The 14,623-nt window shown below is 55.1% G+C and overlaps 1 protein-coding gene across 12 annotated transcripts in view; it reads left to right on the forward strand.

Moving 5' to 3' along the window:
* Positions 1-4,684: 4,684 nt before the first annotated feature.
* Positions 4,685-14,623, forward strand: part of NCAPG2 (non-SMC condensin II complex subunit G2) — a 61,357-nt gene continuing 51,418 nt past the window's right edge. For 9 of the 12 annotated variants that reach the window (XR_009053202.1, XR_009053207.1, XR_009053206.1 and 6 more), the window contains exons 1-2: positions 10,731-10,833; positions 11,372-11,491. Coding sequence is in view for 3 of the 12 variants with exons in the window: in XM_057731857.1 (XP_057587840.1) it covers positions 11,414-11,491 (78 nt within the window). In the remaining 9 variants the exon portion in view is untranslated. Of the gene's footprint in view, positions 5,659-8,626; positions 8,719-10,730; positions 10,834-11,371; positions 11,492-14,623 lie in introns of those variants that run through there. The other 3 variants (XR_009053204.1, XM_057731858.1, XR_009053203.1) reach the window with 3 other exon arrangements.

The raw sequence follows: 14,623 nt of genomic DNA on the forward strand, positions 1-14,623 counted from the left end.
ACAGGTATTTAATAAACAGCAAGTTATAAAAACCTACGAATTTCTGTCTTATACACTAATACTGATAGCAACTAGAAAATATAAGGTAAAAAATCATACAGCAGCCCTGGAACCACAATAGCAGTGAAAACCTGCAGCTGGTGGGGAGCAGGCAGGATGGGCCAGCGCTCCCCAAGAGCCCCGTCCCCAGAGAACTGCCGCTATGGGGCCCACCTAGCTCCTGGGGAAACCAGGTCCACATCGGTCAGTGGCAGTTGTTACCACAGCAGGTCCCTGGGGCGGCGATGCAAGCTGGGACAAACAGGACGCCGACCAAAAATTTTACAGGAAAATCTGGAAAATGGATGTCTTGAGGCTTGGAGAAGCTCGTATTCCTAGGGCTTTAGAAGGACGTGTGTGTGCCCAGGAAGGGCCCACACGAGTGCGTCCTGCTCTGTCACCTGCAGCTGGTGTTGCAGCTCCGAGCAAACTGGAGGTGGGGGCTGAGGCGGAGGGGTCAGCCGCCGGATGGGCCTGACGAGATGTGGAAACAGCCCTCAGCAAATTACTGCGAGACAAGTCCAAAGCATTAGAGAAACCTGCCCAGTCATCAGCTGACCAAGTCAGCTAACTGAGCAGAGACTTGAGAGGCAGCACAGGACAAAGAATACAGCTTTTAGAGAGTTCATGCAAGAAGGTTACTAAGCGAAAAAAATAAGTTGAGGGGGAGGGCCTCTTACAGCATCGACACACTGTATTTTAAATGTTCGGTTTTCAACAGCAACAGAGTGAGACAGTCACAAAACCAGGGCCACACGCAGGGAAAAAGCAGTCCTAGAAACTGCCCCTCTGGAAGCCCAGATGTAAGCAGAGACCTTAAACCAGCTATCGTGTAACTAGGTTCAAAGGAAACTATGTCCAAGGAATTCACGGAAAGTATGAGAATGATTCTCAGCAAAATAAAAGAATAGCAATAAAAATAAAAATTATCAAAAGGTGAAATAAAAATTCTGGAGTTTAAAATACAGAAAGTGAAATGTAAATTTCACTGAAGTCAACAATAGATCTGCCCTGACAGAAGAATCAGCAAACTTGAAAATGAGTCACTGAGACGATCTCGTCTGAGGGCAAAACAGAAATGAAGAATGAACAGGGGGCTTCCTAGGTGGCGCAGTGGTTGGGAATCTGCCTGTCAATGCAGAGGACATGAGTTCAATCCCTGCTCCAGGAAGATGCCACATGCCGCGGAGCAGCTAAGCCCATGCACCAAAAATAAATTAAAAAATAAAAAAAAAATAAAAGCTATATAAAAAAGAAAAGAATGAACAGGGCACCCCCTCACACACAGTGAGGTCCCAGAGGGGAGCCGGGAGTGGGGCCAGAAGTGACATTTAAGGAAATGATGGGCAGACATGCTTGGAGTTGATGGGAACATTGCACATTAAAGAAGCTCAACGAACTCCAGGTAGGATAAACAGGCCCATGCCAGGCACCTCTCCGCCAAAGGGTGGGAGGTCAATCGGTCAATCTTAGACCGTCTGCTGCCAAGAAACCTGGTCACCCCCCTGCCACAAGGTGCCTGAGGTCAGGCCTGTTGGGGGGGTGGGGGGCACCTCCAGGTCCCTCGCCCCCTGGAACCTCTGGTCACCTGGGATGCCCAACCTGGAATGGACCCTCCAGCAGTCCCCGGATCAGACGGCCACCTTCTGCTCATTCCACTTGAAGCATCCTCAGGTGAGGACCCCGAGAGCCGCACCAGGCTGCACCACAGCAATCCCAGGAGGTTTTCCTCTGCCCCCCCCAGGAGGGCAGGATCAAGGGCCACACCCCACTGGGCTCAGACTTCAGGCTGGTCCCGGTTCCCAGTCTCACAAGGACAGTCACACGCGAGACATGCTTTCCCGTGTCTCAGCCCAGCCTGACAATGTGGGAGAGGCCAGCCCTTGCGTATTCTGCATCATTTCACTGCCTCCAGCTGCGAGTTGGATTTGTCCCCTAGTGAAAGGCAGAGCTATTTATGGCAGTTTCCTAACTAAATAAAAAAGTAAAGGCACAGGGACTTCCATGGTGGCGCAGTGGTTAAGAATCCTCCTGCCAACGCAGGGTACACAGGTTCAATCCCTGCTCTAGGAAGATCCCACATGCTGCGGAGCAGCTAGGCCTGTGTGCCACAACTATTGAGCCTGTGTGCCGCAACTACTGAAGCCCATGCACCTAGAGCCCATGCTCCACAACAAGAGAAGCCACTGCAATGAGGAGCCTGCGCACCACAATAAAGAGTAGCTCCCACTCGTTGCAAGTAGAGAAAGCCCATGTGCAGCAATGAAGACCTAATGCACCCAATAAATAATAGTTCAAGGAAAAAAAAAGTAAAGGTGCAACCCTCTGTCCTGTGTGTAACCCCACCTCCATGTGCTGGAAACTTGTATTCTCCTGTTGAATTCTTTTCCCTTTCTTGCAAATATTTGATATCAAATAACCCAAGATTTCCTTTCACTTGCTACGGTTTTGCAAGCTGCTTCAGCTCTCAGTTTGAGAGGCTGAGCTTTTTATTTGTAAAGATTTTAGCATAACTTAAATGAAACATAACACCAGGCCTTCTTGGCTCATTTTTTATGCAACAGTTCTTCCAAATTCTTGCCCAGAGATGGTGCCGTGACAGAGTCCCTCCTGTGCCTCAAAGTGTGTGAGTGCCCCAAATACCAGGAGCTGGGGCCACGGAGCGAGTAAATCTGTTGTATAAGGTCAAGGAAATAGCCTTGGGGAAATTTTGTTGTACACACATATCCCCTTTCTTATAAAACATAGAGCTCTGAAGCATCTCGTTCACTTTCTTGAAACATAAAAGGCCAACCACTGATAACGCTCCCCTTTTTGCTCAGTAACCTTGAATCACAGTCCATGACAGGCAAGGCCGCACGTGAGGCCGTGAGGGAGCAGCCTGCCTCTGTGGACCAGATGTGCGCATGTATGTGTCTGTGCATGCACGAGCACGTGTGGGTGTGTACATGTGTGTGTGTTGTGTGTGCAGGTCGAGTGTGGGTACATATGCCTCGTGTGTGCACGCACGCATGTGCCTGTCGTGTGCACGTTTGTGTTTAGCTCTTCCGAGAGACCATCTGCTCAAACCTAGGGTCTCAGCCCCCATCCCCTGAAAGCAGAGCCTCACCGAGGCTTGTGTGCACGTGGTCATTCGGGAATGTGGGCCTGTGAGGGGGACTCTTTCCTTTTGCTCTAGTCTCTGAAGCAGTTTGCATAGGACAGTAATCATCTGTTTCTTAAGAATCTGGTGATGTTTGCCTATGAAAGTTTGTGAGCCTGAGGACGTTTAAGAAGATTATGATTACTCATTCATTTTAACATTTTGTATAATTTATTTTCAATTTCTTCTCGAATCAATTTTGAAGATTATCTACCTCATGCTTAATTTATTGGAAAACTACTTAGGGATTTAATATCTACTATATGTGCAGTTGCCTCTCCTTTTCATTTCCTAACACTTTATGTGTACCTTCTACTTTTTTCTTGACTAGACTTGCTAGAAATCCATTTGTGTGATCAGTTCTGTGAAGACCTTGTGTATTACTTTACGTCCTTTGTCTTGTTTTTGTACTGAATTCTGCTCTGTGTCCACTTTGGTTTACAGAGGTGGACATCCAGCTCGCTCTGCATCCTTCTTCTAACACCATTAAACCCACTCAGGGCTGGGGGGGTCTCACCCCGAGTCCCGCCCCGGCCGCTCCCCGAAGCTGCGGCGAGCGCGCACCGCGTGCAGGTCCGGGCGCCCGTGTCCCCCGAGGTCCCGCCTCGCGCCGGGGGCCCCGCGGCCCGGGAAGGGCGCCCCGCGCTGCGCCTCGGGGGCGCTCGCCCTCGCCCCCGGCCCCGTCTCCGCCCGGCCCGGCCCGGGGCAGGTCTTCGGGGCCCGGCGAGGCCCCCCCACCCCGGGGAGGCCGGAGGCGGCCGGCCCCGGGTCCTGGGCCCCCGCGCCGCTCTCCCGGGGCAGGCGGGTCGGCCCGCGCCTCGGCTGCCGGCACGGCGCCCGGCCCCGGTCTCGGTCCCGCGCGGGGGCCGCCCAGCCCCCCGCCCGAGGAAGGCCCCGCCGCGAACTCCCGCGAGAGAGCGGCCCCCGACAACCGGCGCGCGGGCCTGGGCCCCGCTAGGTGGCGCCGCCGCCGCCGCCGCCGCCGCCGCTGCCTCCCGCGCACGCGCTGTTCGAGGCGGCCCAGCCACCGCCCCCCGCGCGTGTGCGCGCGCCTCGGAGCCGGAGGCGCCGCCGCCAGCCCGCCTTCCAGGCGGGGAGCCAGGCTCTCAGAGGAAACCACCCCCCGGGATTGCACGGCGACCGGCCAGGGCTAGGCAGGTCCGGCCGCGCGCCTCGTGGGCGCCCCGGGACGACGCCCCGCTCGGCCCCAGACTGGCCGCCCGCTTCCAGCCGAGGGCGCGGCCGGGCCCGCGCCCCGCAGGACGCCGACCAGCCGCTACCGCCGCGCTGCGAGGCGGCCGCCGCGGCGCCGCAGCGTGCTCGGCGCGCCCCCCGGCCCGGTGGCTCAGCGACGGCCTGCGGCCGCGGCGTCGCGGCCCCTTCGCGGACGGGCTCACGGGAGGACGCCGCGCGGGGACGGGACACGCAGAGCGCGCCGCGGCGCCTCACAGGACAGGCGGCCCCGGCCGCGCGGGAGGGCAGCGTGCGGGCGCCCCCCGGGGACGGCCGCGCTCAGGGGCCCTGGCCGCCTCCTGCGCGGCGAGAGATGCGGACGCAGACCGCCCGCGGCGGGACCCCCGGGCCGTGTCCAGGCCGCGCAGGCGCGCAGAGCCCGGCGCCCGCGCCCGCTCGGCAGCCTCCCCGGGCCCCGCGTGCAGGCGGGGCGCCCCGAGAGCCCCTCCCCACCGCCAGGGAGCCTGGCCGGCGGGTCCGGGGGGCCCCCCGGCTGGGGCTCAGGGACTGCGGCGGGGGGACCGCGTCGCCGAGGGCGGCTCCCCTGCGGCGGCTTCCTGGAGGTCCGGCCGCCCGTGAGCAGCGCCCGGGGGAGTGGGCCGTGCAGACGCCCCCGCCCGGGTGAACTCAGAGTCGACCCCCAGCTCGGCACGTCTCTGTGGCGACTCCTGCTGGTGAAGCTTGTTCATAACAGCTTTATTGAGCTGCAACACACGCTGTAAAATTGACCCTTTTAAGGTGTAGCACTCTGGGTTTTAGTATGTTCACGAGGCTGTGCAACCCTCACCCCTGTCTGATCTCGGATCACTTTCATCACCCAAAGAAACCCGCACCCGTGAGCAGTCACCCCGCTCTGTCTCTGGAGCCCCTGGCAACCCCTAACCTCCCTTCTGTCTGTGGACCTGCCTGTCTTGCACATTTCGTACAAACGGAATCACACACTGTGTCGCCTTTCTTGTCTTCAAGCTCATCCATGTTGCAGGCTGCGTCAGAACTTTGTTCCCTCTCAGGCTGAAGAATATTCCGCGAATACTCTGGGTGGACCCCTCTTGTTTGCCCGTTTGTCTGCTGGTGCACAGTGGGTTGTGTCCAGTTTCGGTGGCGCCGCTGCTCTTTGAGAGGCTAGGGATCGCGTCCTGCGTTGGACGTCCGCCTGGGAAGGATGCTGACGGGGCGCCTCCCCCACCGGCCACGCTCGCTCGCGGTGGGCCCAGCACTGTTGATCCTGTGCTTGTACCACTCAGGTCAGCTCCTAACCTGCACATTAGGGTCCCCCGGGGACCCCGACACTAGTTAAAAACGCCGGTGCCCGCTGCGCCCCCAGTCGTCTGCATTATTGGTCTGCACAGCAGTCGGTTCCTGTTCCCATAAGCGGCCCACTACATTTCCGTGTGAGGGGGCTGAGCAGGCTTTGCTCAGGGCCATCTATCTCCATCTCCTCTGAGTTACCCACGCGAGAACCCCCCACCAGCTCTGTGGTGGTCTCCCCGGGAGAAGCCGCCCCTGTACCCAGAGCCCGAAGGAAGACGAAGGTGACACCTGCCCTTTCCCATCCTCTTCCCTAGGCCAGCACGGCAGCTGGGCGTGCGGATTCCTTTACGGACGCTTCGCCTAGGGGCGCTGGCGCCTGCAGAGGGGCCTCACCTTTCCCCCCTCCCCGGTGTCTCCCTCGGGTCCCTCCGTCTGGGGCCAAGTCCCCCGGGTAGGGCAAGGGTGGGCCTCGAGCTTCCAGTTACGTCCACTCTTTCTTTCATTGTTGTTCAAATACATCCACATCTACCTTTCCCAAGCTCAAACTTTACAGACGGAGACGGTACCGTATACAACCAGGGAACGAAGGACGTGTTTCTGCACGTGCCTCCAGGTGCCGCCCGGGCCCGCCCCCTTTGGGGTGTGGCTTCAGAACCCTGCTGTTTATCACCTGCTACCCAGGAGGCAGAGTCCTGGGGGGAGTGCGCGCGGGGATGCGAGCAGGGAGGGAACGCGGAGGCTCGGCCCCCCGGGCGGGCGTGGGCGCCCACCCCCGCGGGGTGTGCAAGGAGCTGCGGGTTCCGAGGTGGGAGTGGGCGCCTAGGCCAGGGTGACCAGCTCCAGGGAGAAGAGCGGGGCCTGACCCAGGCGTGGCACTGGGCGTCTGCAGGGGAGCGCAGGCTGCGCAGAAAGCAGGGCTGGCAGAGGGTCTGCCCCGGTGAGACGTGCGTGGGGGCCGCGCTGACCGCCTGGGGACACGGAGGACTCCCCAGGCCCCCGGTGGGCCCTCCCGTCCTCACTGCCACAAGCTTCCTGGCAGACCAGGGCCACCCCTCAAAGGCTCTGCTTTCATGCTGTTGAAATGATAGTATTTTTTATCTAATGGGTTTAATGAGGCATTTCACCTGCTTGTTTTCACTTTTGCTAGTGGGATGACTGGGGTCACAGCTGCAGATGTGGCTCAGATCATTTTGCCATCGGACCAAGCTGTACCAAGAAGGCGGGACCACCCTCCACCTCTCCGGGGCCGCCAGTTAGTCCAGAATCCGCTCTGGACGTTTCCAGCCTGAGGGAAGGCAGCTGGGAGGCCGAGTCCTCACAGAGGGCAGCTGGGCAGGAGGGGACAGGGTTTTGCTGGCAAGGGACTGGGGTTCCAGGACACAGAGGAAGGATTTCGGACATTGGGGTGGGTGGGCGAAGGGCTAGCACAGGGCCTGGTGGGGACTGGGGCTGGCAGATGGGGTGCGGCTTTCCGTGGTGACCGGCTTGAACAGGGCAGGGGCCCCGGGGGCCCAGGGCACCTGCACCACAGCTGGGCCATCACAGCAAAGCTCAAAGCCTCAGGACACCGGGGGTGGGCTCAGGTTGGACCCCTGGGGACAGCCTTCCTCCAGGTCCTGACTCCAGGTGGAGGACAGGCGTGGGGTGAGCCCAGGGGGGCCTTTGTTCCTTTACCCTGGTGGTTGGAGTGGGCCCAGGGCCGCAAGCTTAGAGATGCGCTCGTTATTCCTCAGCAGTTTATAAACAGCACCCAAGACTTTCCCAGGGGGGTTCATGCTTACTTGGCTTATTAGCCGCGAGGCCTGGCTTTCCCGCCTGGGCTGTTTCCATGAACTGAGTGAGTGCAACCTGCAACTCTCCAAGGTGTGAGGAAAACAGGTAAAGCAAGCAATAGAAGCTTTATTTAAATAAACAAAAAATTGTACTGGCAAAGTGCCTTGAAATAAGAGTAACTGATATAACTAATAGTAATTCAGTGTATCTGGGTAAAGGTCTTTTGGAAACTGACAAAGTAAATGGTTTCAAGTGACTGGATAAAAATTCTTTTTGAAATTAAGGCGGTTTCCAAGTTTTTGTTTTCAACAAATATTGGAGGAAAACCCAATCAAGTTATTAGCTGATACAAGTTAAAAGAATTTGATGATACATCAGTATGTGATTTTTGGCATTTAACTAAAATACATTCAAGGAATGGGTACATTGCTTTTAATTTTTTTTTTTTCATTTCTGTCTCCTTTTTTTGTGTTAACAAGTTTTCTCAGTATTTACAGCTATAAACATAAAAAAATCAGAATAGAATATTCTTAGAAACATACATTGAAAAAATAGTCTTAATCATTGAGGTGTGTTTCAAAAATTTTAGTATTATATTTAATAAGTACTTATCAAATTTATAATCTTTTATATGGCTTTGATCTATCTTATATCCCTAATTAACATAAGATTGTAAATCTAGAGCATCTTGGTCACGAGATAGGAAATATGTGTGTATATATCTATATGTATTTATTTATATATATTATTATTATTATTTTTTTTGCTGGACATATGGCCCATAGAAGCTGCATAGCAAAAGTAGATACTGCATTAGGACAGAAAAATGTGGGAAACGTGGAATGGACATGAGTTCACCGAGGCCCGGCGTCCAATTGCTAGAGTATTCATATGTCACTGGATATACATAAAGGGTGATGTCACATTTTTATTCTGAGTGAATCTTTATAAGTAAGTTAGAAGTTACATTCATTTCAGTCATTTAAGCCAAGACAAATTTTGACTTCAGACTAAAAAATATCAGGAACCGAGCTCGCGTGGAAGAGGCGGGGCCCGGGCTCCGGCGCAGTTGATCTTGGGGGCGGGGCGACGGCGACGGCGCGGCCCGGGCGCGGACTGGGTGGGCGGGGCGCATGCCCTCCGGCGGCACCGCCCAGGCGCTCCCAGTTCTCGCGAGAGCGACGCGTGGTGACGCGCGGGCGGGCGGAGCGCGTCGAGGGCGCCGGCGGGCGGGTTTGAATCTGGTCCGAGCGCGGGAAACGGCGGGTCCTGGGGACGAGGTGAGCTCTGCGGTGCGCGCCCGCGAAGGGCTGGGGTCAAGGGCCCGGGAGACGGCGGGGTCGGGCAGGTCGGGCCCCTAGCACCGCGGCCTCCGCATGGGCCGCGATCCGAGCCCGCGGCCGGGCTGGCGGCTCTGAGGCGGCCGGGGAGGCGGCTACCGGGGCCGGGAGCGCGCCACACTGCGCGCCGCCCCTACGTGACTGAATTCCGAGGACCTCCAGCCTGGACCGGGGCTGACCCCGGAGAAGGCCCCCCCAGTCCTGGACCCGGGGCTGACCCCAGACGGGACCCCCCTGAGTCCTGGACGCGGGGTTGACCCCAGACGGGACCCCCCTGAGTCCTGGACCCGGGGTTGACCCCAGACGGGACCACCCTGAGTCCTGGACCCGGGGCTGACCCCAGACGGGACCCCCCTGAGTCCTGGACCCGGGGCTGACCCCAGACGGGACCACCCTGAGTCCTGGACCCGGGGTTGACCCCAGACGGGACCCCCCTGAGTCCTGGACCCGGGGTTGACCCCAGACGGGACCACCCTGAGTCCTGGACGCGGGGCCGACCCAGACGGGACCCCGCTGAGTCCTGGACCCGGGGTTGATCCTAGACGGGACCCCCCTGAGTCCTGGACGCGGGGCCGACCCCAGACGGGACCCCCCTGAGTCCTGGACCCGGGGCCGACCCCAGACGGGACCCCCCTGAGTCCTGGACCCGGGGCCGACCCCAGACGGGACCCCCCTGAGTCTTGGACCTGGGACTGACCTCAGACAAGGACCCCCAGCGCCATGGACCGGGAACTGACCCCAGACACGACCCCTAGCCTGGACCTGCGGCTGTCCTCAGAGAGGACCCCTCCAGCCCCGGACTAGAGACTGACCTCAGAGATCAGTTCCCTGAGCCCTTGTGCCTGGGACACCTGTCCTCAAGTATCTCTCCTAGTTCTGTGATGAATGGTTTGCTCCAGGTGACGGGGTTTTTCCATGGTGACAACGTGACAGGGGTCTCTTTTTAATGCTCATCTTCAGTCCATGCCAGACCTCCTGTGTGAGGAGCACCCTGCCGTGGGGACGCGGGGATGCTGGCTGCGCAGTGGGATGAGCTCTCACCTGGAAGGTAGCTTGGGCTGGAGGGGCGCGGCCTTGTGCACCTAGCGGTGGGTCCTGGAGAGAGAGCGATTGAGTGTAAGTTAGAAGATGAGTAACCCTTAAAGAACTACAATCGCTAGTGTCAGAGAGGAAGTGGGGAGTGTGGCAGTAAAGCTGGTAGGCTAGTGGAAGTGGATTCCTGTGGTTAAGACCAGCGTACCAAGAATTACACTTGGAAATAGAGCAAACCAGAAAAGTTAGCAGAATCACAAAAAGCAAGGAGGGCCCCGGTTGAAGGTGTGTGGTTCCGTGTGGTTGCTTGCGGCTTTTTGGATCGTTGGCTGTTTAAACTCTTGACTGGGTACCAGCCATGATCACTCCTCAAGCTTGTTCCTGCCTGTGTGGCCAGATGCCAGCTGTGCTCACAGCTCTGCCATCTGAGTTGAGGGATGAGGTGGCCACACTTCAGTGGTGCTTATGTGGAGAAGTTACTTTCCATTCTTGTTGGTTTTATTTAAATGCTAAGATCTTGGGGTTCTGTATTTAAGATGACTCTGTCCCCATTAATTATTGCCATTGGTACCAGTAATTTTCCATATTGCTCTACTCATGACTGTAGGAGGTTTTCACTTATTTTTAAAGTGAACGTCCTGTTCCATCATTTTGCTATTACTTCGTTGGGTTGATGTCTTTCAAACCGGGGACTGCTAGCACTAGGTGGTGTAAATGGCAAACAGGATTTGTTAGGGGAAACAGGCAGGGAGGCAGGTTGCACACAGTCCCTGAGCTCTCATCCCGCAGGGGTGGGGAGGCGTGTGCTGTGGCTGGAAGCACCTGGTGCACACACTAACAAGCTCCCAGGGGACCCGGGGCCACCCTCTTCATAACCAAGGGACTGTGACAGCGCTTTCTTGATGGAGAAATGGTGCTTTAGGAAGGGAGCGTCGTCAGGATTTAGCAGCTGGGCTCAGTGTGTTCTGAGCTGACTCAGACCTGGAGGAGCATCTTGTTGAAGGTGCTGAAAAGGGAGAGAAGGTGAGCCTCCTAGAGCTGTTGGTTTCTCTTTCCTTAGCTGGTAACTTTGTTAACATTCGATACTATTCTCAGTGAAGAAAGAAAGGAAGTTACTTTTGTTTATTTTTTAATTAATTTTTATTGCAGTATGGTTGATTTACAAAGTTGTGTTGGTTTCAGGTGTACAGCCAAGTGAATCAGTTAAACATATAAGTATGGCCACTTTTTTAGCTTCTTTTCCCATATAGGTCATTACAGAGTATTGAGTAGAGTTCCCTGTGCTGTACAGCAGGTCCTTCTCAGTTATCTACTTTATAAATATTGGTGTGTATGTCAATCCCAATCTCCCAGTTTATCCCTCCCTCCCTTTTCCCCCTTGGTAGGGGAGTTATTTGTTAGATATTATAACTTGTTTATGTCAGAATATTGTTGGAAACTGTCTATCATAGGTGGTAGAGGGATTTTCTTGCAGTTTAGGATACTAACGTACCAAATTACATCTTGTAGGAAAAGGTATATTTGCGAATGCAAGTTTCAGTATGATTGTGTTTTTTACTAGGGTTACAGAATAAATGCCACATGAAAACCAGTTTGATCTGCCATGGAAAAACGTGAGGCATTTGTACAAGCAGTGTCTAAGGAGCTGATTGGAGAGTTCTTGCAATTCATTCAACTTGATGTAAGTTTTATGTTTAGCTTTACTGTGATTTTGACTGTCAATGTAAGACATTTTCCTAAAACTACTCACAAATAGTATTTCCTGCTTTCTTTTAAGAGGGTTGTTGAAAGGCTGCTAAGTGGTGTAACACAGTGTGCTTCTAATTACTTAAATGTTTATTGACCTCTTGCTATGTGCGTGGCTTAGTGAGGAAGACATTCTTTGTGGTGGGTCCACGTGTGTAAACACAGCAGAGTAAGGGCTAAGCTGGAGCAAGGGTGTAGGGGGACCCAGATTTAGACGTGGACTGTTTCCCATCCCAATGGAAAGGTTATGGAAGCTGAGATCTAAAAGGTGAACAGAAGTTAGCCAGTCAAAGAGAGACATGGGGAAGGACTGCTCTAACCAAAGGGTTAACTCTGAAGACTGGAGAGGCACCTTGTCCTTGAACTTGAAGACATTGGGTGTAGAAACACCAGCTGAGGAAGAGAGCAAGAGGTGAGACCTGGGACGAGACGTAGACCATTCTAAGGAGTTGAGACTTTATCCTGAGAGGAACAGGGCCTTTAAGCAGAGAGTGACCTGTGTGCAAAAGAACAAAAGAGGGAGAGAAAGCTTATGGGGCAAAAGAGATAAAGTCAGAAAGATGAGATTTGCCTTTTGGAAATATTCCTTTGGCTGCATGTGAAGAGTAGCGACACAAGATGCCAGAGAGTAAGGAAGAGGCTGTGTCCTACGTCAGGGAGGTAGAATCAGGACGCACATGTGGGCGGGTGTCGGCCCATGTGCGCTGTCGGGTGGTGGCGGGAGGGACTGGGGGTGGGCCAGGAAGGGTCCCAGGTTTCTGAGTCAGAGTGCCATTCCACGAGTCGTGAAGTGGGAAGAGGGCAGCTTGAGGGAGAAGATGGGCTCGTTTGGGACGTGCTGAGTGGCGGCCAGGGCGCGTGCGAGTGGAGGTGTGCAGCAGGGGATGGAGGGGCAGGCCTGGTGCCCAGGAGGGAGCTCTGGGCCGGAGACAGAGGCGCGGGGCCATCAGCTCCAGTCGGAAGCGTAAGTCATGAGTCATCTATGCCGTGTAGTAAGAGCAAAGGCCTAGCACAGAACTCTGGAGAAACCCAGCCTTAAGGCACCGACTCTGAGATGCTTGTGACCTTGGGGCAGGTGACACATCGCTCACTTGTTCTGATCATGCAGCAAAAGTCAGATCAGCGACAGCTGAGCGTTAGAGAGGATCCTCAGCAGGAATGGGTTGCTGCAACGTTTATGAGGTTACTTTTCTTCATGAGAGAGAAATGAGCTTGTGCTTTTATATTATAAAATGGTATCCTGCAAACTTAAAAACCAGCACAGACTCACAGGCAGCAAGCACATCACCACGGAAGCGTCTACAAGGGCAGACTCTTCAGCTGTTATGTAAATGTCTGCTTCATTAGTGATAAGGATGTAGAAGGTTTGAAGCCTGGAAGAGCTGTTGCAAACTACACTCTGCGGTGTGAACTGAAGCCACAGATAAGCTGATGAAGATGCGCTAAGTTGGTATCACTTCAAAATCAAAAGGCAAAAGTGTGGCATAGTGGCGTGGAATCACGCGGCGTATCCATTCCAGCCCCCCCAGCCCCTCTGGAGAGCCTGGACCTGTTGCTTGGTGGCTGACGCCTGGGTAGAATGCAGAGTTAGCCCTTGTGTTAGTGAGGCACTGGTTTCAGCTTATTGACGGCAAGTTTAGCGAACACGTAGTACCGCAGGCGCCATGTCGCTTTTAGTTAAACATAAATGTGGACACGTAGGATCGCGCATCACTTGGTTTCATTAAGTTGAGTGATATGAGATGCCGTTTTGTAGGGCAGAACAGTTGAGTAATGGCAGTTTCACACGGTCAGCCTCATAAGCACTAAAGAAAAGGCTTATTTTAAGCCAGTTTGAAACCTGTTAGGTGGAACTCCCCCATACAGTCAGTTCTGCTTTAATATGACATATACATTCCTAAAAACCTCTGCACTCTGCAGGATGGGCAGTGAGAACCAGAGAGGCTGTGGGAGAGTGGGGTTGGGGCATAACACTGAAAAGTTCACCAGTGACATGTTGGAAAGAGAAGGATCTAACCAAAAAAGCAGCGGTTTTATACATGTTAAATCACTAAGAAGTGCATAGATGGCCATCGTAAATATGACACTTTGCCTTGAAAAAGCTCCGAGGCTTGCCAGTGAAAGTGGGCAGCCTGCAGACCCCGTGTGGGAGAAAGAGAGCACAGCAGGCTGGAGAGGGCAGGGCAGGGTGCGCCAGGGCCTTGTTGGGGGCGGGAGGGGGCGGGAGGGCCCAGATGTGTTTGGCCTGGCTCGAAGCACACGCGGGGTCCCCGGAGCTGGCAGGCGTTGTTTTGTGGGTCCCGCAGCTGTGCTCAGGCTCCCCTCAGTGGACGCAGTTTTCTGAGTTCACCTGGAGGTGAAGCCCCACATAAACAAACTGGAAGCTCACCTCTGCTCAGATTGTTTCCTACCTTATTGATTATGTCGGGGCAAGCTTGAGTTTCAAGGCGGCTCACAGAGCAGAGCTGACTGTGCCACACTCGCTGTTTGAGGACGGAGGGTCAGTGTGGGGCGTGGAGGGCTCAGGACGGCGGGGAGTTCTGCCGCATAACTGGTACCTCCCAGGGCCTTCTGTGTGCGGGCTCTGCTTTTCCAGCACACAGAAGACAAAATTTCTGCCTAAACAGTTTATTTCTGGGGGTGGAGGGAGAGAAACAAGATAGGTGTGTAGATAACAGCAGATTGGAGGGTGGGAGGGGCAGGGTAGTTTGATCAGGGATCCAAATGGGGTGTGAAGTTTGGGGGAGAGAATTCCGGACAAATGGGAAAGACGAAGACCCTTGGACAGCTTGGGTGGGCGTCCTGCGAGAGGCAGCTGGGAACATTAGGATGGAGAAGTGGCCCTGGAGGGCCCTGGGGGGTGAGGAGCCCCGCGGGCCCCTGCCCCTCCTCCCCCGCGTTCGTGGTCCTCCCGGATGCTTTTTGCACCACTGGAGAGTCAGTTGCAGGTGGTGTCTCATCATCCCTCAGAGTTTCCGTGGGTTTTCCTAGAACACAGACGCTCTCCTGCAGCGTCACGGTAAAACCTTCAAAGCAGGAGCCGGACGGTCACCTGCAGGGCACGGTC

This window comes from Hippopotamus amphibius, chromosome 4, assembly GCF_030028045.1.
Source record: "Hippopotamus amphibius kiboko isolate mHipAmp2 chromosome 4, mHipAmp2.hap2, whole genome shotgun sequence".
Lineage (NCBI taxonomy): Eukaryota > Metazoa > Chordata > Mammalia > Artiodactyla > Hippopotamidae > Hippopotamus > Hippopotamus amphibius.